Here is a 25051-nt window from a genome sequence, read left to right as displayed (position 1 = left end):
GGGGGAGTAACAGGTCACTGGGGACAAGTTAATTAATACATACAAAATATATGTCTAGTGTTAGAAATGACAGCGTTGATACTATTTGCCAGCCTGTCAACCCCCATGACCCTTTGTACTGTTTTCTTTGCTGAGTAATCTGCCTTGCTAAGTAAGAAAAAAATGGAGAGCTTGATTTCATGCCCTAGTTATACATGGAGGACCACCAGCTACACTGCCTGTGGGCGGATTATTCATTTCATCAAAACCCTCTGCCCTGGAGGCAATTTGCCAGTGCCGAGTCTGCACATTATATGGAATACCACAGACAAGTCCTTTGGAGCTGTGAAAACCTATGAGGTGACACGTGACGTGATCATTTCAGCATCTCTTACATGATGCAAATAGCTTCATAACACATATGTGTCAGGTTCTAGGCATACATAGGAAATACTGAGATATACTTCAATGACATGCTGCCAGGAGAACCATATGGATGTTGGTTAGAATGTATAATTTAGAAACCAACTAAGCTTTTCCTAGTAATCATCCACTGGTGACTGCTTCGGGACCTCTAATTAGTATAATATGAGTTGTAGGCTGTCTGTTCACTACCATAATATATTCCAGCCATTGCTGGGCCAGAGGTAGTGTACTCCGCAGGTGTTTATACAAGATCTCCTGTCTACTCGGAGAGCTTCCTCCCCAAGAAATACCCCTAGGAACTTGGGCCATCATAGGAGAATACTACACACACTAAGCAACAATGTACTGTATACATGGCTCATCCTCAGAGCTTGCATATAGTGAGTGAGTATGTAAAGCGAGACACACACTGCAGATAAAATGTCGCCATTGGAGTCAATCTTTGCACTTTTAAAACAGCATAAACTGTCAGCTTACAGTCATGAGAAAAGCACCCTCTTTGAATTCTATGGTTTTACGTACCAGGAGATATAAATAAAAAATCTGTTCCTTAGAGGGTCTTGAAAGTAGGTAATTACAACCTCAGATGAACAGTACACAACCGAATCCACTGGGTCAATATTTATTTTAAAAAAAATTAAAGGGAGTCTGTTATCAAAGTTTCACCTTTTTAACCCTTCCCATAGCTTTCTAGCAGCTTTACAGTTAATAAAAACGTTACCTTTATGAGCAATCCAGGACTTATAAAACCGGCAAAAAACATCTTAGTAGCATATGCAAATGAGGGCTCGCAAGTGCCCAGGGGCGACGTTACCCTCGTAGGTGCCCAGCTAGCTCAGCCTTATCGTCGCTTCCCCCTGCCCATTCTTTCCCTCTGACCGCCCATCTACTTACTTCTTGTTTCGCCGAGATCCCGCGCCTGTGCACTTAGTCCGTCGGCCGGCGCATGCGCACTGGAATGCCCATTCCTTGTACGGCATCACAGTAATTAATGCTACCGGCTACCGGCGCGAAAACACCACAAAGGAGGCGGTCCATCGATGCATGCGCATTAATTACTGTCATGCCGTACAAGGAATGGGCATCGCAGTGCGCATGCGCCGGCCGACAGACTGAGTGCGCAGGCAAGGGATCTCGGCGAAACAAGAGGTAAGTAAATGGGCAGTCAGAGGGAAAGGATGGGCGGGCATAAGGCTGAGCTAGCTGGGCACCTACGAGGGTAACGCCGCCCCTGGGCACTTGCGAGCCCTCATTTGCATATCCTGCTAAGATGTTTTTTGCCGGTTTTATAAGTCCAGGATTGCTCATAAAGGTAATGTTTTCATTAACTGTAAAGCTGCTAGAAAGCTATGGGAAGGGTTAAAAAGGTGAAACTTTGATGACAGACTCCCTTTAAAGCCAAAATGGAAAAGTGTAAAAAGCTAAGTCCACCCCAAGAATCAGTAGCTTGTAGAACCACCTTTATCAGCAATAACTTGAAGTAATGGTTTTCTGTATGACTTTGGCACGGCCGAGAGCGGTCCGTGGTATGCCGGGCTGGATTCCTGTTCAGAGTACACTCGTATAGTGTATTACTGTAGTGCAGCGGCAACATGAAGCGCACGGTGTCATAGCAACCAATGACGCCGTGCGCTCCTGCTCTGAACAGGAATCCAGCCTGGCATACCACGGACCGCTCTCAGCCGCGGAACACGGCCGTGTGCATTCGGCCTTTTTCTTGCACAGTGTTCTGGAGGAATTTTGTCCCACTCTCCTTGTTCGTTCAGAGAACATTGTTCCAGAAGTCTTGTAGTTTCTTCATATGCAACATTGCAAACTTAACCCTTTCATGACCAGGCCCAAAAAAGGCCTGAATGTTCAAGCAACTTTTTGTGATTTTGTGCACGTGGTGGTTTAGTGACCGTAGATTTTTTATTTGTTTGACTACCAAAATAATTTTTGAATTTTTTTTTTACTTGACACTTAGGACTTTTTATTAGAATGTTTCTTTAGAGTTTTTTTAGATTTAATTTGGAAGAAAACTGCTATTATTAAAAAGTATATATTTTTTTAATTATAGCTTTTTATTTCTTAAATATTAAAACTGACACAAAAATGAATCATTGCAATGGGTTCCCTATTTTGTGCCGATCGATTTTCATATATAATATGTATAGGTTTGAGAGAACGGGGCGACTATGGTGACGGTTTCTGTTAGCGACTACATTTAAATTTAAAAAATTTTAACATTTTTTTATTTGCATTTTTTATTATTTATTTTTTTACATATATTTTAATTTCTTTTTGCCACATAATATGTCCCCCAGGAGGTCATTAAAAGACCTCTAGAAGATACAGACTTTATTTTTTCCAACTTTTTTTTTCACGCTTTCCACTGTAGCTGGGGCACCCACAGGAGACCCAGTTACAGAGGAAAACAGCATGACACACAGGCAGAGCTGATCAGGGTCTCCTTGGACCCAGCAGCTCTGCTCCTGTCCCTGCTCCAGACACCCCCAGCGGTCACGGACCCCTGGCGGTCTTTGCCGCTTCCTGCACTCGTTCAGCGCTTTCCTGATGGCACAGGAGAAGGCAGAAGCGGTAATAAACCTCTCCTGTCTTCTCCTCAGGGTCCCTGCTGTGTCTGTCAGCCGGGACCCGACCTGCTCCTGCTAGATTGCAGAAGCAGGAGGTTTAATCCCAGCACTGGGATTAAAGCGCTGCCTGCATGTGTAAATACGTCCTATCTGCACCGGGCATGTGCAGATAGGACATAAATACACAGTGGGAAGTCGGGAAGGGGTTAAGGCATTCTGCAATGTTCTTTTTAGAAAGAAGAGGCTTTCTCCTGGGAACCCTTCTAAACAAGCCATACTTGTTCAGTTTTTTCTAATGGTACTGTCATTAACATGTAACATGCTAAATGAGTCCTGTAAAGTTTTGGATGTAGCACTTGTTTTTTTTGCAGTGTCACTGATCATTGCACAGTCTGAATTTGGGGTGAATTTGCTGGGACTTCCACTCCTGAGCAGACTATCAACTGTCTCGAATGTTTTCCACTTGTGAATAATCTTTCTCACTATAGTGGAAATGGCCTTATAATTCTTGCTAGATTGACAGGCAGCAACAATTGCATCTCTAAGAATATTGCTGGTGTCTTTCCTCCTTGGCATTATGTTTACCAATGCCTGAAAGCTCCAGACCAGCAAACTGCCATAACTTCTTATAGAGGTAGTCACACTTGCTGATGATCAATCAATCATGGGTATTTAACTAGAGGCACCTAACTGCTACTTGCCTTCTTATAGGGAATCTGTTACCAGCCCCCCCCCCCCCCCCACACCTTACCAATAAAACTGTTTGCATAGACACATAGCTAATGTTCACTTGATTAAATGCTGTTTTTCTTTTCTTGATCAGAGCCCCCGTTCCTAAGTTCCCATACTTTTTCTTAATATGCAAATTAGACTTTTGGCTCAATGAAGGAGTCACCATTTCTCTTGTTGCACCCAAACTCCGTTCCTTTCTGTGGCCTGGTCAATTAAAGTAAAAGGAGGGGCTGGCCACAGAAATGAGTGGAGCATGGATGCACCAAGAGCAATGGAGATGCCCTATTTGCACCAAAAGTCTAATTTGCATATAAGGAAAAAATATTACTTGGGAAAGGAGCCTCAGATCATTAAAAGAAAAACAGTGTTTTAATCAGGTGAACCACAGCGCGGTGTCTATGCAAATAGCCGCACAGGGAGGTCGCAGTAGGAGTGTATTTTGGACTAGTTTTTGTTAAATAAATAATGACACGGTATAATTCATCATGTGCTGTTGTTCATATGAGTATTTACCTAATTTTAGGGCGATCTAGGGACCAGATGTATTTTATTATGTCCTGTTACGTGAAACCATAGAATTCAAAGAGAGTGTACTTTGTTTTCCTCATGACTGTATGGCATTCAGTAAAATAAAAGCTCCATTCGCAGCTCTTTTTGAGCCTCCATTGGAGGTATATGTGAGAATCTTTTGAGTCTATGTCAGGAGGACCTCAAATGACTTACCTCTGACAGAATGATGTGACATATCCTACTGTAGAGGCACACAATGAGATACGTCACCTATAGGCTTCCTGTAATGGCGGTTGCTGACCGCTGATGTTCCCCTACACACCACCTCTGTACTCCCTGGCCCCCTCCATCAATGTCCGCGTCTGGCTGCATTGCAGGGTGATCAGCTGCCGCTGTCTTCCCATTAACCACCGTGGTCCTGGGCTCTGTCCTTACAGACACCATCCTTCCTGGAATCCGCTCCACGGTTTCCTTCTATCCCTGGACACAACAAGCCTTCCAGTCTGTTCCACTGTATCACCTGGTCAAGGGCCAGCACATGTCACTTCCTGTGATTTAACGGGTTTTGCACCTGTGACCAGTGTGACCAATCCCAGCCATCCTGCACCTATATAAGTGGTCAAGTCCCCTTCCCAGGTGACTGAGCGTCAAAGGTCCTTGTGTCCTGCAAAGGTTTCTGTTTGTGCCTGTGTTCCTGCATTTTTGACCCATGCTTGGATTCTGGACTTCGCTTCTTGTATGATACTTATCTGCCCTGTCTAGTCTCTCCTGTTGCTAACCCAGATTGCCTGACCTGTATCTGAGCCACCTGCCCTGACCCATTGCTTGTTCGACTTCACCTCTGCCTTATCCTTTGGTCTGTACCTCTGGTACTTTGCACTGGTACGCACTGGTCCGCCTGTACCAGCTAGTTCTTGTGCCAATCCAGCTCAAGAGGTAGCGACCTGGTGTTCCGCTTAGGAAAGCCTATCCCCACCATCATGGGTACTGTGAAGAACTAGGGGTTCACTTAGGTAACACCCTTAGAGGAAGATGGTCATGTGGCACAGTGGGTTCACACCCGCTGGTTCGTAACACTTCCGTTGAAAAAAATAAAGTATATAGTACGGTATACATTTTTTACTGTGTCTCTCTGCATAAGAAAGTGAATGCCAAAAGTATAGGCCAAAGGACACGTGGGGGAATACTCCCAATGAATACCTCTGTAGAGAAACGGGATGTAAACATACACTACTAACTGTTAATGCCAAATAAACCTTTACTACTTTGCTCACACTGTATTGTAGTTAATTGAGTTTATTTGAATATATTAATATTAACTGCCTCACTCCTAAAAATGATGTACATATCCAGGAATTTATGGTATATCCACTGGATATGCCATAAAAGTCTTATAGATGTGAGTCCCATGAGCAAATGTGCTTAGCTTTTAGTAGTGAAAGGAGAGAGCTACACGTGCCCCACCACCTCTCCATTCACATTGAAATTGCCACCAAGTTCCACACCTAGAGCATGCTAAATGTGAGACACCATAAAACACAATATGTAAACTGGAATTGAAAGTTTCTTGTTCACCAACAGTAGGACCATAATGGGCACCACCACATCATGGATGCTAAAGGTATCAGGGAGGTCACTACTGAAACTTGTTACCGGAGACAAAACAAGTCACAGTAAACACTAGAGTAAGAGCCATGGCACTTGCTCATGATATCAATAGGCTTTTCTCTTTTTAATACTCAGTGTGGGTCAAAACCACCAGTCAATATAGAAAGTAGCTTGCAACCTGCAAAATATTGTGGACCTCTGGTACGCTACAAAAAATGCTGGGGGCCTCTGGTAACATACATAGTAACAGTTTGTAAAGCTTAAAAAAGACATCTGTCCTTCCAGTTTAGCCTGTTATCCTGCTAGTTGATCCAGTAAGGGAGAAGCCAATGTTCCTGATTTTAGGGGGGGGGGGGGGGGAATCCTTCATTACTCTAATCAGGCAATAACTCCCTGGATCCCAGCCCCTCTCTAGTAACTATATAACATGTAATATTATTACACTCCAGAAATACATCCAGGCCCCTCTTGAATTCCTTTATTGTACTCGCCATCACCACCTCCTCAGGCAGAGAGTTCCATAGTCTCACTGCTCTTACCGTAAAGAATCCTCTTCTATGTTTGTGTACAAACCTTCTTTCTCATAAACAACCCCCTCAATCTCACCCTCAGACTGTCCCTGCGTGGGACGTAACTTGTTCATTGTTTAGTGTACCTGAGCGTCAAGGCCTTGATGGCTCAGTGTTGTTACCATCTTTCTGTCCCTCTTTTTGCTTTGGGCGAATGATCGGGCAGCCTACTTTGGCACCGCACGCAGGGACAGTCTGAGGATGAGATTGAGGGGGTTGTTTATGAGGTAGATGCAGGGCAACTATAGGTCTGAGAGACCCGATCCTGTATCTTTTCCATTTTCACCTCCTATGCCTCCCTTGGTCTCTAATTAACAGTGTATACGCGCCTTGCATGCTACTGGTATTCATATTCACCATTCACAGTGGTGGGGCTTATTTTATTGATTGATTGAATAAACGTTATGTTTTAAAGGGTTACCACATATATTTTTTTGATCTATCCCAGGTACCTCGCTTTGCAAGGTTAGATCCCCTTACACAGAGTCAATTCTCTTCCTTGCGTGCTATACAGTGCATATATTTTTTCACAAACCTTCTTTCCTCCAGATGCAGAGGATGTCCCCTCATCACAGTCACGGGGATAAATAGATGATGGGATAGATCTCTGTAATTAGATCTCCCCTCAGTCGTCTTTTTTTTTAAGTGAATAACCCCAATTTTGATAATCTTTCAGGGTACTGTAGTCCACCCATTTCAGTTATTACTTTAGTTGCCCTCCTCTGAACCCTCTCCAGCCCTGCTATGTCTGCCTTGTTCACAGGAGCCCAGAACCAGTGATTTGTAAAGTGGTAGGACTATGTTCTCATCACAGGCATCTATGCCCCTTTTGATGCAATCCATTATCTTATTTGCCTTGACAGCAGCTGCCTGACACTGGTTTCTACAGTTTAGTTTGCTGTCCACTAAGATTCCCAAGTCCTTTTCCATGTCAGTGTTACCCAGTGTTTTACTATTTAGTATGTACGAGTGACTTGCATTATTCCTTCCCATGTGCATAACCTTACATTTAAACCTCATCTGCCACTTCTCTTCCCAAGCCTTCAACATAGTCAGATCCATCTGTAGCAGTATACTGTCCTCTCCCGTGTTAATTACTTTACACAGTTTAGTGTCACCTGAAAAAATTGATATTTTACTGTGCAAGCCTTCTACAAGATCATTAATATATTAAAAATAATAAGGCCCAACACTGACCCCTGGGGTACCCCACTAGTGACAGTGACCCAATTTGACTGTGTACCATTAATAACCACCCTCTGTTTTCTATCACTAAGCCAGTTACTTACCCACATACACACTAAAAAGAGTGGGTACCTCTGATACTCTACTAAAAAGAGTGGGAATCTCTGGTCCTCTACTAAATGCTGGGGACCTCTGGTTCTCTACTCTACTAAAAATGCTGAGGACCTCTGGTACTCTACTAAAAATACTGGGGATTTCTGGTACTCTACTAAAAAGAGTGGGGACCTCTGGTACTCTACTAAAAAGAGTGGGGACTTCTGGTTCTCTACTCTATTAAAATGCTGAGGACCTTTGGTACTCTACTAAAAATACTGGGGACCTATGGTACTCTACTAAAAAATTCTGGGGACCTCTGATACTCTACTAAAAATACTGAGGACCTCTGATACTCTACTAAAAACTACTGGGGACCTCTGATACTCTACTAAAAATACTGGGGACCTCTGGTACTCTACTAAAAATATTAGGGACCTTAAAATGCTGGGGACCTCTGGTACTCTACAAAAAATGCTGGGGACCTCTGGTACTCTATTGAAAATGCTGGGGACACGCACAGTGGGCTTTGTCCAACGTTTTATCAAATGGGTACAAGTACTATATTCGGACCCAAGAGCGTATATTAGAGCTAATGGAGGGGTATCCTCTATTTTTTAGGCTAGCCAGAGGGACCTGGCAGGGATTTCCACTGTCCCCTTTGCTATAGCGATTGAACCGCTAGCGACATCAGTGCATAGTTCCCCAACAATAAAGGGCTTCCAATATGGCCCGATACACAACAAAGTAACTATGTACGTGGATGACACCCTGCTGTTTCTAGGGGACACGTTGGCGTCTCTGTCCGAAACCATGTCTCTTATTGGCCGCTTTGGGGAAATTTCAGGTGGAATATAAATTCAGCGACTGCTATAGAGAACAATATACCATGTGCGGACAGCATTAAATATGTGGGGATTAATATCTCACCCCGTCTGTTGGACTTTAAGGAGCTAAACTTAATTCCAATACTCATTAAATTTAAACAAAAGACCAAGGCATGGTGTCAGCTGTTTTTGTCAGTAGTGGGGAGAGTTAATCTCTTAAAAATGATAATGATGCTTCAACTCTTATATATATTACATAATGGCTGGGTATGGATACCATTAGATAAGTTCCAGAAGATCAATACTATTTTTAGGGAACTGGTATGGCGGAGGGGTCACCCTAGATGGAAACATTACAATATACAAAATCGGCTGGGGGTTTGGCCCTACCTAACCCGTGGATATATTATCTGGCAGCACAATGCCAGCATTACAGGGGTTGGATAGACTAGAATAGGCAATTTATTAGAAAAGGGGGTACTTAGAACATTTACTAACATACAGGAGGTCTACAACATACCAAGAGGGAACTTCTATCAATACTTGCAGATAAGGCACGCATATAACTATGTCTAAATCCGGTAATGTCGTGATCTCTACATTTAATGATCTCGGGAGAGGACAAAAAAGAAATAATATATACAATATACCAAATGCTCCTAGAAAAGTTTCTGGAATCTCACCCACTGTCCAGAATGAGAGCTTGGGAGAAAGATGTAGGGGAGATAACTAGGGAACAATGGGAAGACATCTTAGAGGCAGTACCGAAATAGTCTTTAAATGAAAATGGGAAACTATCACAGCTGTTTATCATACAAAGGGTCTACAAAACGCCAGTGTTTTTACATCGCATTGGTGTCAGAGCAGATGCAAAATGCCCAAGATGCCAGATGGAACCAGCAGATTTACTACACATGCTGTGGCAATGCCCAAGACTTGATAAGTTTTGGACGAGTATATTGGAACTAATTCAGAGAGTCTTCTCAATACGGGTTCCTCATGGACCTAAAGTATGCGTTTTGGGATATATGGCTGAGGTTGGTGCAGACGAGGTGGGTAGCATTGCAATAGGGAGGCTATTATATGTAGCCAGGAAATTAATTGGATTCAATCGTGACCCCAAAGGGTGGATGAATTTCGAAGTAAGGTTAATACTATGCTGAGGTATGAGAAAGCGGGATTCTTGAAGCGTGGTTGCCCTCATAAGTTCGATAAGTTATGGAGTCTTTGGATGGGAAACGGTGGTCTTACCAGATAATTACTACCGGGTATACTAATGCTGCAGTGAGGGGGTGGTGGCGAGGTGGGGAATGGGAAATGGGGGGCTATACTTATAGTAAAGGAGGGAGATATGGGAGGGGGGCCGGAATAATTGTCTTAATTACCTTTGTAATTGCTGATATTGCTTGCAATAGACGTTCTATTCTGAGTGTATTGTAAACATAAGAAGACACAACTTGTATTGATTATACCTATTGTGTTTTATTGAGCTGCAAATTACAATAAAAATAATCTGATTTAAAAAAAATGCTGGGGACCTCTGGTACGCTATTAAAAATGCTGGGGACCTCTGGTACTCTAATAAAAATACTAGGGACCCCTGGTACTCTACTAAAGAAAGCTCCAGTATCTGTGCTTGACTTACAGCTGTGAGACCCTACCTGACATCATAGTGATGGCTGCTGAAGCCTGTACACGATACTGTAGTGTGTGCATTGCAGAAATCGCCTTCAGAAATAGTTACATGATAAGAAATAGAGATTATGCTTCCAGCAGAAATCTCCAGGGCTGGCCATGACCTCGAGCAGCTTGGCTGGGACCACAACACTGTCCAACATGCATTTGATTTGTACTGCAGGCACAGCTCAATTTCAAGATATAGTCTCGGTGTACTTGGAAGGGTCACTTGCACCACCTCATTTTCCTGTTTCGGGCTTGGCTCATACAACTGTTAGGGTGAAGCTGCCAGCAGCAATGTTTTATTTTCACTAAACACAGGAAAGCTCTGCTGTCCCTAGGATCAAAAAGTCACTCATTCTGCACTCACCAAGCATCCTCAAGGTGGTGTTACCTCCTCAACACTCGGTGGAGTACCTTGTCATCTCGGTGCCAAGCAGCAGAGTGTCCTCTACTAACAGAGTTCCCCATGTAACATTTTATTATAACTAAAAGTCTAGACACAAGCTATTGAGGTCATACACAGAACTGAAAACATGGTGGCACAAAATATATGGGGGTTATCCCAAAATGGACAGTACTGCAAAGAAGAAAATGTTTCATAGGTGTAAAAAGATATGTCTAAAAAGTCTTCAAATATGAAAAGAGATGGAAGGTGGATCTCAAAAAGACAGTACAGTAAAATGATGCCATAGGAACAAAAGACAGAAGGGGAACCAAAACTGCCACTTCATTCTCTCTGACAATGAAGGAGTATATGAGGAAGGATAAATGTCTAAAGGAGGGATCAGCAACCTTCGGTACTCCAGCTGCTGTGAAACTACAACTCCCAAAATGCACATTTGCTCAGCTGTTCTTGTAACTCATAGAAGTCAAAGGAAGATTCTGGGAGTTGTAGTTTCAGAACAGCTGGAGTGCAAGAGATTGCTGATTCCTGGTCTAACGTAATGGAGGCCTGGAAGTTGACCTGGCTATTATGAAACACAGGACAGTCGGGTACCTAAAGAGAGCCATACACATGATATATCTGTTGGCCGAGCACTCATTTGGCCAACAGTTTTCTGTCCCGATCCTCCCATACATATGTATGTTTGGCTCGACCAGACACCTCTGGCTGTTTTTTTCTTAGCAGGACATACAGTATTAAGAGAATTGCTCAGCAGGCAATGATGATGATCAGGTAAATGTGCAGTCTGAAACATGATGTGATTGACACAAAGAATTCAAAAGATTAGTTAGCCTTAAATTGCCCTCGTGTCTTTCAGTTTGTCTTATGTTATGGCAGGGCAAAGCTCCTACTAATGCCAGACAGCCCATTAATACAGCAGGACCATTAGCCACCTGTAAAATATTACTTTGATGGTATATGGTTCCACTATTGTCTGTATGAGGGGTCCGGACATTGTGTGTGTGTGGGGGGGGGGGGTTGTTACAGCTTTGGATAGCCCCTTTAAGCCTCTTTGCAATACTGTCTACAGTCTAATTTATTCATTTATTCTGTCACAATTATCAGTTTGGAGATGGCTCCTGACCAAGTTGTTCTCAATGCTCCAATACTGAATATGCCCCAACTTTCTAGAACATGTGTTCTTGGCAGAGAGAATTTCCTTTGCAGGAACAAGGAAAACTTGTACTGTTCCTCTTGAGTGGCTGAAGGCTAAGTTTAATTGAATTATGGTAAATGATAAAATCAACAAGTTTTCTTAAATAGAAAGTGGTGGGGGTCCCAGGATCATCTACTATACCACTGAGTGATGTGCAGGTTCCTTCCCATCCTTTCCTCATATGAGTTGCTCCATATGTGCTACATGTTTGCCAAATGTGCTTGTCCTAAGCCTTTTGATGAATACCATTCCCTTTTCTTTAACTTTGATAAATTCAAAAAAAAGAAAGAAAAAATCCCAAAATGCAAAAAAACGTTTTTTTTTCTCTCCAATTAACACATATTGTTTACTGTACCACTGATATTAATGATATATTAATGCGGACAGTAGAGACACCACATTGACAAGGGAATGGGGACACCCAGTTGTCAATTCATTCATACGCCTTCAGGAGGAATAAATGGTACAATGCAGAGATCTAAGTAAAGATGCTCTAGGATTACTATTTATGCAGAATACAAGGCTTTCCCAGGCATGTCAGCGAGGTGACAGGTTTAAGCATTACAGGTACGCCAGGGACACTGGCATAAGGGACAGTGGACTATAGTATGAGGTAGACTAAGGGACATAGTGATATATGCAAGCAGAGAACCCAATAAGTAGGAAAGCACAACTACAAAACCAGAGGAAGGAATAAGAAACACACAATGATGGCACACTAGACACTCACGGTGGGTTGTCACATTTTCTCTGCCGGAATCTTGCTCCAGTTCCACAAGTGCGGCTGCACATGCTCCAGGGGCTCCAGGCACTCCAGTCTCCATCTACATGCTGAGGGATCGGGGTCTTGCTCACACACTCCCCAGCTCTGCACCACTGTAATACAAATTCCCAACACTGACTGGACTATCCATACTCAAATACAGAACAAAATGTATAGTATTGGCCTGCATGACCGCTTACAGATCTATGAGCTACTAGATGAGCATAAGGCCTCATGCACATGACCGTGCTGTTTTTTGCGGACCGCAAACCACAGATCCGCAAAAAACGGAAGCCGCCCGTGTGCCTTCCGTAATTTGCATTTGTAGACATGCCTATTGTTGTCCGCCAAACAAAAATAGGAAATGCTATATTTTTTTTGCGGGGCCTCGGAACGGAGCAACGGATGCGGACAGCACACGGAGTGCTGTCCGCATCTTTTGCGGCCCCATTGAAGGTAATGGGTCCACATGCGAGCCGCAAAATCTGCAGCTCGGATGCGGACCCGAAAAACGGTCGTGTGCATGAGGCCTAAGGCACTTGTCTGATATCTCAGTGGTGCTGGTGTCATTGAAGAGATTCAGCTGGGGTATGGAGTCTTACAATTAATGCTCCACGGGGGAAAGAGTATGAAAATGATTTCTTATTCAGAATGAAAAAATCTGTTTCTCCGGTGATTCCTATAGCTAGCTACACTGAAAGTCACTGTCTAACCCATTGAAGATCATTGACACATGACTTGGGATATTAGCCTAACCAAATGAGGGCCTGGGTTGGCTAACATCGCTAGTCATGGTTCAAGGCTCTATTATGGGTCAGACATTGACTTACATGGTAGCTGCCTATAGGTGGCAGTAGAGAGACAGTTTTCTTCCTTCTGGATGAGAGTAATCTGCATGCACCTGCCTGAGAAATGTCTAAGTATTTGAGGTAATACCTGATCTTCATTATTGTGTGTCTCCTCTTTAGCCAGATTCAGTATTCATTCACATATGTCTCATGTAAATGATGGCCTCAGCTACTTCAGAGATGCTGATGCAGTGAAGGCTTGTAACGGAAGCCAATATCTGAAGGGCAGACCTCTATGAACTTATTTGGACCCTTAGTTCTGCTATTTTTCATGGTAAGAATAGCGCAGCAGACTGAGAGATTATTGCCGTCACAAATATCTGAATGGCCAACAGAATCCTCAACAGGAGCTCCTAAGACATGTGTGAAAACAGCTTAAAGGCTATGAACACCTTTGGGGGCATTCTACCCATTTTGGGCTACAAATCATTTTTTCATTTGGTCGTCATTAAAAATCTCTATCCCTTTTCTCTGGACAGACGTCAATCTCTGTCTATTTGTAGACTAGCAGGCTTTCTGCGCACAGCGAGTCCCATCAGATAGAAGCCCTGACCCTTCTCTCTAAATTCTTGGCAGCTCATAAACACTAATTTAAGCCATATTCTTATCAGTTTGATAAGGATTTAGCTATAATGAATGTTTATGAGGTAGGGAGATTAGAGATAAGAGCTACACAGAAGCTGACAGGAAAGTGACAGTCTGCAAAGTTAAATGCAAAGTGTATCTATAGTTTGTGATATCATACCAAATAGTTTTCACATTTAAAGGGAAACTGTTGAACATACAGTCTAATCTGATGGTGTTACACAGCAGGAGGAGCAGAGCAACTGATACACAGCTTTTATAGAAAAGCTCCAGTATCACTTCTCATTTAAACTTCTGCTCATTCAGGTCCTAGTTAGTAACTGACAGCTATCTCTGTATGCATACTCACACAGGGAAGGCTGGCAGTTACTAAGCAGGTCCGCCCACTGGACTCCTCCGCCCAGAAAGAGTGGAGAGGTAGAAAAATAACTGACAAGTTTTACTGAATCTTTTCCCAAAACTATCTATCAGTCCGATCAAGTCTTCCTGCTCTCTAACATGCTGCCTGTGCACTGGACTGCATTTTCAATGTGAGGGGGTTGTTTTAAAGGGGTTGTCCCATGAAAAATATTCTACGGTTTTCAAACCAGCACCTGCATCTGAATACTTTTGTAATTTCATGTGATTAAAAGTTTAGCATAGCCACTGAATTATTCAATGAAATGTATCGGTATAGCGCCACCTGCAGTTTTTGTTCTTATTTCTTTGACCTGCTCACTGAGATGGCCGCACATGCTCAGTTTCATCCTTCGACTGCCCCCTGAGCTGTGATAGGAGGAGCTCGGACACGCCCCATTAGCTGTGATAGGGAGAGCTGAGACACGCCCCCTTATCTGCAGCAAAAAAGACACTCCCCTTAAGGTTTCAGCTTGTTATAAATCTAGCAGAGTGATGAATGGGGAGATCTCTGGATCCATGTGAGGTACAGGGCTGGTTCTAGCTTTGTTGGAAGGAGGTTGTCATGTACGATATGATTTTAATTTTTTACATTAGTCATGAGAAAACCCCTTTAAGTTTACAGACTTTCTTACAATCCATCACATATGCTCACCTTATCTGCTCCACATTCAGTCCCATCCAGTGGTGGGTCCAGTTTGGTTTTGCAAGAAACATCTCCTTCTACCAGACACCACAGACCAGCACACATCAGATGCTGAAATTAAATTGTACACACAAGTGACATTAACATCGTTATAATGTGTGCAGAAGTAGGGACACAACATACACTACTGCCGTGGTGGCTAACCTCTGGTACTCTAGCTGTTGTAAAACTACCATTCCCAGACACCTGATGTACCTGAGTGCCAAATTTCGTGATTTTAAATGCGACAGTGCTGATTCCTTTAGCGGACATACACACACACATACATACACTCAGCTTTATATAGTATATTTAATCAGATATGTTATATTCCATCAAAAAGTGAACCTTACTATGCATACACCTATACTTGTGCATTACAAAACTGTATAATGAGCAATTAGCTTACATTCATATAGTATAATTATTTGCTGAATAGCTATTACTATTAGTTCATGTTAAAATACAAGCAATGTAGAAATCAGAGGAGCTGTAGCAACACCCATTATCGCAACAGCTCCCATGCTCTCTCCATTTATACAGTACAGGCTGGAAGACAAGCACCTGTATTGTGTGGATGGTGGAGCACAAGGTCCAAAGTCATCTTGTTCAAGGAACTTGTCACTGCTGCACAACCAGACATGACCACTGGCAGGAACTTACTGGTTTAAAGGGCACAAGTCAGCAGATTTGTACCTATGACCTGTTACATGTGCCCTTGGCAGCCAAAGGCATCTGTGTTGTTCCCATGTTCATATGTCAAACTAATTTAATCAGTTTCTATGAGGAGGTAAGTTCAATGGATGTCGTATATCTGGACTTCTCCAAAGCATTTGACACTGTACCACATAAAAGGTTAGTATATAAAATGAGAATGCTTGGACTGGGAGAAAACGTCTGTATGTGGGTAAGTAACTGGCTCAGTGATAGAAAACAGAGGGTGGTTATTAACGGTACACACTCAGATTGGGTCACTGTCACTAGTGGGGTACCTCAGGGGTCAGTATTGGGCCCTATTCTCTTCAATATATTTATTAATGATCTTGTAGAAGGCTTGCACAGTAAAATATACATTTTTGCAGATGACACTAAACTGTGTAAAGTAATAAACACGTAAGAGGACAGTATACTACTACAGAGGGATCTGGATAGATTGGAGGCTTGGGCAGATAAGTGTCAGATGAGGTTTAACACTGACAAATGTTATACACATGGGAAGGAATAATGCAAGTCACCCGTACACACTAAATGGTAAAACACTGGGTAAGGGCTCATGCACATGAACATATTTTCTTTCCGTGTCCGTTCCGTTTTTTATGTGGATCGTATGCGGAACCATTCACTTCAATGGGTCTGCAAAAAAATGGAAGTTACTCCGTGTGCATTCAGTTTCCGTATGTGGGTATTTCCATTCCGCAAAAAAGTAGAACATGTCCTATTGTTGACTGCATTACGGACAAGGATAGTAGGGTTTTATTAGGGGCCAGCTGTTCCTCAAAATATGGAATGCACACGGATGTCATCTGTATTTTTTGCGGATCCGTTTTTGTGGACCGCAAAATACATACGGTCGTGTGCATGAGCCCTTACACTGACTTGGAAAAGCACCTAGAATGTTTGTGAACAGCAAACTAAGCTGTAGAAACCATTGTCAGGCAGCTGCTGCCAAGGCCAATAAGATAATGGGTTGCATCAAAAGGGGCATAGATGCCCGTGATGAGAACATAGTCCTACCACTTTACAAATCGCTAGTCAGACCACACATGGAGTATTGTGTACAGTTCTGGGCTCCTGTAAACAAGGCAGACATAGCAGAGCTGGAGAGGGTCCAGAGGAGGGCAACTAAAGTAGTAACTGGAATGGGGCAATTACAGTACCCTGAAAGATTATTAAAATTAGGGCTATTCACTTTAGAAAAAAGACGACTGAGGGGAGATCTAATTACTATGTATAAATATATCAGGGGTCAGTACAGAGATCTCTCCCATCATCTATTTATCCCCAGGACTGTGACTGTGACGAGGGGACATCCTCTGCGTCTGGAGGAAAGAAGGTTTGTACACAAACATAGAAAAGGATTCTTTATGGTAAGAGCAGTGAGACTATGGAACTCTCTGCCTGAGGAGGTGGTGATGGTGCGTACAATTCAGGAGCGGCCTGGACGTATTTCTGGAGTGTAATAATATTACAGGCTATAGCTACTAGAGAGGGGTCGTTGGTCCAGGGAGTTATTCTGATTGCCTGATTGGAGTCGGGAAGGAATTTTTTCCCCTTAAGTGAGGAAAATTGTCTTCTACCTCAGAGCAGTGCGCCAGACTAAAAAAAATACTTAGTAGCCATTGGCTCCTGAACTGAAAAATTTAGGAGCCAAATCAAATTTTTAGTCGCCAAATCGAAACCAAATCAAAATTTTGGTATCGTGACAACACTACGCCGATCAGATCGGCGTAGGGTTGTTTTGATACCATAATTTTGATTCGCTTTTGTCACCATAAAAAAGTATTGTGATACTCAATACTGCGCGAAAAAAAAAAAAAAAAAAAAAAAAAAAGCGTGCATTTCGCATTTTATGAAACATTTGGCCCATAATAGAACGGTCCTATCCTATTTTTTGGGGTGACAAGGTGACTAAAAAATGGCGAATGCTCACCGCATAGGAGATACTTTTTAATAATTTAATAGTTTGGACAGCGCTGTGTAATATGTTTATTTATTTATTGTTTATATATTTTATATGTAAAATTGGGAAAGGGGGGATTTAAACTTAATATTTTAGGGTACTTTCACACTAGCGTTTTTCTTTTCCGTACTAGGGGCTCTGATCAGTTTTATCCCCATGCATTCTGAATGGAGAGTAATCTGTTTAGGATGCATCAGGATGTCTTCATTTCAGTCATTTTGACTGATCAGGCAAAAGATAAACCCGCAGCATGCTACGGTTTTATCTCCGGCGAAAAAAAACAGAAGATTTGCCTGAATGTCGGATCCGGCATTTTTCCCCATAGGAATGTATTAGTGCCAGATCTGGCATTCAAAATACCGGAATGCACCCGCACTAAATCCGGACCCATTCACTTCTATGGGGCTGTGCACATGAGCAGTGATTTTCACACATCACTTGTGCGTTGCGTGAAAATCGCAGCATGCTCTATGTTGTGCGTTTTTCACGCAACGCAGGCCCCATAGAAGTTAATGGGGCTGCGTGAAAATTGCAAGCAAGTGCGGATGCGGTGCGATTTTCATGCATGGTTGCTAGGATGAAAGTCTATTCACTGTATTATTTTCCCTTATAACATGGTTATAAGGGAAAATAATAGCATTCTTTAATACAGAATGCATAGTAGAAGGTCAATATAATAAACATTGGTGGCGCAGTGCGCCCCCCCCCCTCAATATAATAAACATTGGTGGCGCAGTGTACCCCCCCAACACCCTAGTATAATAAACATTGGTGGCGCAGTGCGCCCCCCCAACACCCCAGTATAATAAACATTGGTGGCGCAGTGTGCCCCCCCCTCAATATAATAAACATTGGTGGCGCAGTGGGCAGTGCCAATGAGGGTTAAAAAATAAAAAAATAATTAACTCACCTCCTCCAATTGATCGTCTCCTGTTCTTTCTTCAGGACCTGTCAAAGGACCTGTGGTGACATCACTGTGCTCATCACATGATCCATCACCATGGTAATGGACCATGTGATGAGCTCAGTGACGTCACCACAGGTCCTGAAGAAAGAACAGGAGACCGGCAGCTACGCGATCAATTGGAGGAGGGGAGTTAATTTTTTTTATTTTTTTTTAACCCTCATTGGCACTTCCCACTGAGCCACCAATGTTTCTTATACTGGGGTGTTGGGGGGGCGCACTGTGCCACCAATGTTTCTTATACTGGGGTGTTGGGGGGATGGGGCGCACTGTACCACCAATGTTTTTTATACTTGGGGGTTGGGGGGGCGCACTGTGCCACCAATGTTTCTTATACTGGGGTGTTGGGGGGGGGGGGGGGGGAGACTCCTTCTCCACTGCGCTGCTGAGAATTCTAGAGTCTGACTGACGGTTCTTTTAACTCAAAGAATCGAATGAGTCTAAGTCGGATCTTTAGATTCTTTTAACTTGTGACTCATTCGATTCTTTCTTAGACTCCCTGTACTTGTGCTTGTCTTACCTCAGCTCTGATTGGTTGGTGGGCGGGGAGGGGCTGGCAGAAGCAGCTTCCACTCTAGGATCAGATTACACTCCTCCCGAGCCCCTCCCCTCCCTGCTGCCAGCGGCTCTGCTATTGTGTGCTGGCACTCACTGACTCAGACTAAGGATAACATCGGCGGCGGCGGCGGGGCAGAGAACTATCATCTCCTGTGCCCGCCGCTGTTCAACGGCAGAGCTGCGGCGGTGGGTCTAGTCGCAAATGGCGACAAGACTAAAAAGTCTTGTCGCCATTTGTAAATTCTAAGTCGCATTGGTCGCCATCTGGAGCCCTGCAGAGTTTTTTTTTTGCCTTCCTCTGGATCAACTTGCAGGATGACAGGCCAAAATGGATGGACAGATGTCTTTTTTCAGCCATACAAACTATGTTACTATGTTATATGTGCCCACACTGCTGAGAAAAATGATGTTTTAATACATGCAAATAAGCCTCTAGGAACAACAGAGCCAGGCAGTATAAATGTAATCACACCTACCTGGCCCTGTGAATAAAGCGTAATGGGCGTGGCAGTTGGAGAGAGAACAGAGTCTCTAAGAGTAATGGCAACGCCCCCGTTGCTCCTAGAGGATCATTTGCATATATTACAACTCAATTTTTCTCAGCAATGCGGGCACATATGAACATGGGACCAACACAGGTGCCTTCAGTCAGTGTCATAAGTACAAATCTGCTGATAGATGCCCTTTAAGGTCATTGTCATGTTGGAAGGCCCACTTTTGGGGAGTTTCATTCTTCCAGACAGATGGTATAAAAAGAATTCAATATACAATATACCACATAGAATCCATCTTAGATTTTATGGTGGACAGCAGGGAAGCAGCCCTGAACGATAACATTTGCATCATCATGCTTTAACGTTGCTATCAGGTTTTTCTGGTTAAATGTTTTTTTCTGGTTTTCGTCAAACATGTCATGTAAGCCTGTATTTCCCTTGTCTGCCAAGAGGCAGCCGGACAAAAACCGCAGCGTGTTGTAGTTTTATTCTGGCCGCCTCTCGGCATGTTGGCCGCTCTGCGGCCGGACCACCCGCATTATAGTGAATGGGGCCGGAGCGGACTTCCGCTAGTGTGAAAGTAGCCTTACAGACGTTTTTGTGTTCATGGGCAAACTTAAAGTCTTGCACTGTTGTTCTTTCTGGACCAAAACATTCAAGAGATGGATCTGAGACGGGTAGAGAGGTATAATAAACTCCTGGTAAAGGGTATTTCTGCCAAACAAGTTAGGTACATGCCAGGTATTACTTACTTTTTCCACTGGCATAAATAGTATAACTGCAAATTTAATGTTTAATGAATTGTTTCAAATACTGCTTATTGTTCCTTGTTCAGTTATATGTCCGTAATGGGCAGTGGGTGTGAGCCTACTGTACCAACATGGCTGTGGGCAACATCTAAGGGCGTTATTCTGAAAGTCCCCTGCAGGGGAGCCACCAGGCCACTACCTCTTGATACACTGCTGGGGTAGTTGGCAGTTAACCCATGGGGTTCAAAGACACCGATGTGATGCACCGAGGGGTCAGGCAATAATCCTAGGCTATGGCTAAACGGCGACATGCGTCGTGCGACATATAGGGTACAACTACAGTATGACATTCATGTCGCATTAATGTTGTGCAACATATTTTATAATGGTAGTCTATTGTGTTGCACTGCGACATGCTGCGACTGTGACACGACAGTCGCACAAAAATCCATCTTGGATGGGTTTATTGGGACTGTCGAGTCGCAGTCGCAGCATGTAGCAGTTCGACACTATAGACTACCGTTATAAAATATGTCACGCAACATTACTGCGTCAAATAGTCTCGCAACACATGTCATCATGTAGCCCCAGCCCAATACTGATGACCCATAGCGACTGTGCTTGATATCACAGTTGAGCCCCATTCACTTGAATGCGCCCAGGCCATAAGACCTATGAACGTGCAGTCACAGGCCCTGGATAGGTCATCAGTATAAAACATTTGGAAAACCCCTTTAACATACAGTATGTATGTTTTCACATAAAACTGTACGATTTATTAAGGCCTGTGTTTTATACATCAGTCGTAAACTGTGATCCACTGGTATCAAATGCTCCACAATTATTGAGAGGATCACACCTCCTCAGACAGTGGCGCATCACGAGCCGTCAATGCACCAGAACGGAAATCTATGCCAGTTATGAGCTACTGTAGATTTTGGGTATATTTTATGACATTTTTCTTATGTAGATTATAAATAATGTGCAGGGCTGCCTAAACCCTGAGCCTCTTACGTTCTGTGAAAAGTGGCAAGTGCGGAACACCTCCTAAAATGTGAAAATTATTAGAGTTAAGCCTGTGCTCATATTTACCATACTTTTTACTTTTTAACTATAGAAACCTGCAGTTTCTTTCTTTTTAGACATCACATGTATGACCGTATCCGTATCCACAAATTGCAGATCCACAAAATACGGATCCCAGCCATGTACATGTCACAGTTTTTTTCAAATTCCTGTAGAAATGTCCTATCCTTGTCTGCAAAACGGACAAAAACAGGACATGTTCTATCTTTTTTGCGGGGCCGTGGAACAGACTTACGGATGTAGACATCACACTGTGTGCTGTTCGCATCTTTTGCGGCCCCATTGAAATGAATGGCCCCGCATCCAATCTGCAAAAAATGTGGATCGGATGCGGACCGTAAATACGGTTGTTCTGCCAAAACAAAGAAATATAGATATTATAAAACCTAAAAATAAGATGCAGACAGAACGAGGCTGCACATGAGATTATTAGTTCAGCAAACTGCGGTCTCTTTAATTATGAAACAGCAGAATTCCATGGCACAACAGCTTGTGACGTGGGAGGTTAAATGCAAAGCACATTGCTGGAAGCAGTGTCTGAGACACAAGTGACTTATTTAGGTTGTCCTCCAGCTTCACCACTAAGAATCTGAGAAACTTGTCACTGTCTATAACCCTCACTACATCTCACCTATGCTTGGGTGTCTATGGGAACACTAGTGCAAAATCAAGCAATAAATGTTATGTAAGCACAATGTTCTTCAGTTCTTGCATTAGAGGCAGACGACTCTAGCTGTCCCTGCGAGGGCCAGGAACAAAGAAGTGGAGAAACAGAATTTGTAAAAAAAAAATCATATTACATGGATATAATATCAGGCTGGCGTTGGCTACAACTGATGGAAAGAAGAGATAACAAAGGTCCAGTAGAAGACAGCCTATTAGACACTGATTGCTGATGAGCAGTGATAACAAAGATGACAATAAAATTAAAAGTGGACATGGACATACTATTAATGGATGGAATATTCTCCTCTGGTGGGTCCAAGGCCCGCATCGCGATGTTCGCAGACCTATAAATTACTTAGATAATAAATTCAATTTCAAGAATATATTTACTAAAGTGCTTGAGTTTTAAGGCTACTTTCACACTGGCGTTTTGGCTTTCCGTGTCTGAGATCCGTTCAGGGCTCTCACAAGGTCCAAAACGGATCAGTTTTGCCCTAATGCATTCTGAATAGAAAAGGATCCGCTCAGAATGCATCAGTTTGCCTCCGATCAGTCTCCATTCTGCTCTGGAGGTGGACACCAAAACGTTTCCTGCAGCGTTTTGCTGTCCGCTTGACGAAACTGAGCCAAACTTACAATGTAAGTCAATGGGGACGGATCCATAGGACACAACAGAAAACGGATCCTTCTCCCATTGACTTTCAATGGAGTTCATGACGGATCCGTTACAATAATACAACCGCATGCATCCGTCATGAACGGATCCGTTTGTATTATCTGTAACATAGCCAAGACGGATCTGTCATGAACTCAATTGAAAGTCAATGGGGACGGATCCGTTTTCTCTGGCACAATAGAAAACGGATCCTTCTCCCATTGACTTTCAATGGAGTTCATGACAGATCCGTCTTGGCGATGTTACAGATAATACAAACGGATCCGTTCATGATGGATGCATGTGGTTGTATTATTGTAACGGATCAGTTTTTGCAGATTCATAATGGATCCGCCCAAAACGCAAGTGTGAAAGTAGCACTGCTTCATAATCTTTACAATGGGCTGCCCTAATGGAGGAGGTAAAGTAACCTATACTGTATTATCGGAGACAAGTGTCTTTCAGGGCAGAGAGGACTGAGCTTGGAGCGATGATACTACAAGTAAGAAGGATTATTTGGCGGCGACAGCTAAAGAAGGGAAAGGAGGAGCAGTGGGTGCCACTATTAGGCTGTTCACCCTTGGTGGATACACTATGGATTAGAGTTTTGTGGCATATCTGTAGCACTGTACAGTAACATCAAAGAGGATGACATTTTAAGAAATGTCATCCACATGTTGCAAAAAAAGAGCTAATAGAATACCACGGTAGCTTGCATGGCCACGTCTCAAGCGTGTCACGGCCGTCCCATCTGACCGTACTGGAACAGTCACACCCAAATGTCAGGATTTATGGAGAGTGGGTCCCATTTTCTTTGGTGTAATAGCTTGAGGTTCTGGATGTTAGAGGGATATCAGGATAATGTAATTTTCTCAGTCCACCTGCTGAGCTATCACAAAATGTGACACACCTGAGGATCCTGAGTTTATAATGCACCGTTTAAATCCATCAGCAGATTTGTCCCTATGACACTGGCTGACTTGTTACATGTGCGCTTGGCAGCTGAAGGCATCTGTGTGGGTCCCATCTCCATATGTGCTCACATTGCTGAGAAAAATGATCTTTTAATATATGCAAATTAGCTTTTGGGCGCAACAGGGCCGTTGTCGTTACACTTAGAGGCCCCACTTTCTCTGCAGCTACTCCACCCTCTCCACTTTGATTGACATTTACACTGCCTGGCATGATGACATTTACACTGCCTGGCATGATGACATTTACACTGCCTGGCATGATGACATACACTGCCTGGCATGATGACATATACACTGCCTGGCATGATGACATTTACACTGCCTGGCATGATGACATTTACACTGCCTGGCATGATGACATATACACTGCCTGGCATGATGACATATACACTGCCTGGCATGATGACATTTACACTGCCTGGCATGATGACATTTACACTGCCTGGCATGATGACATTTACACTGCCTGGCATGATGACATACACTGCCTGGCATGATGACATATACACTGCCTGGCATGATGACATTTACACTGCCTGGCATGATGACATTTACACTGCCTGGCATGATGACATATACACTGCCTGGCATGATGACATATACACTGCCTGGCATGATGACATTTACACTGCCTGGCATGATGACATTTACACTGCCTGGCATGATGACATATACACTGCCTGGCATGATGACATATACACTGCCTCTGGCATGATGACATTTACACTGCCTGGCATGATGACATATACACTGCCTGGCATGATGACATATACACTGCCTGGCTTTATCAATCAAAGTGCAGGGGAAGTGGCAGTTGTGGAGAGAGCAAAGTCTCCTGGTGTAATGGTAACGCCCCCGTTGCTCCTAGAGGCTCATTTGCATATATTAAAACTTAATTTTTCTCAGTAATGTGGACACATATGAACATGGGACCAACACAGATGCCTTCAGCTGCCAAGTGCCATGTAACAGGTCAGCCAGTGTCATAGGCACAAATACCTATACTTTAAAAGTATTTATATTTAAGAGGCTATTAATGAAATGTTTAGTATTATCCATTTTAAATGTGTTGGTTGCTTTATTGGCACTTATAATACAGATGACTTATGTGGTAGACTGAGCACACTCGAGTACTAGGGCTCGGATCCCATTGCTATCTCTG

General features: G+C 43.2%; 1 protein-coding gene across 1 annotated transcript in view; it reads right to left on the bottom strand.

Moving 5' to 3' along the window:
* Positions 1–25051, bottom strand: part of ADAMTS17 (ADAM metallopeptidase with thrombospondin type 1 motif 17) — a 278350-nt gene that overhangs the window by 121593 nt on the left and 131706 nt on the right. Inside the window, exons 11-12 of the mRNA XM_044283189.1 lie at positions 15034–15135; positions 12517–12662 (exon numbers count right to left, since the gene is read on the bottom strand). Coding sequence (XP_044139124.1) covers positions 12517–12662; positions 15034–15135 — 248 coding nt within the window. The remainder of the gene's footprint in view (positions 1–12516; positions 12663–15033; positions 15136–25051) is intronic.

The sequence above is a fragment of the Bufo gargarizans genome, chromosome 2, assembly GCF_014858855.1.
Source record: "Bufo gargarizans isolate SCDJY-AF-19 chromosome 2, ASM1485885v1, whole genome shotgun sequence".
Taxonomy (NCBI): Eukaryota; Metazoa; Chordata; class Amphibia; order Anura; family Bufonidae; genus Bufo; species Bufo gargarizans.
Note: the sequence above shows the minus strand (reverse complement) of the source record. Positions and strands in the feature narration are given on the sequence as shown.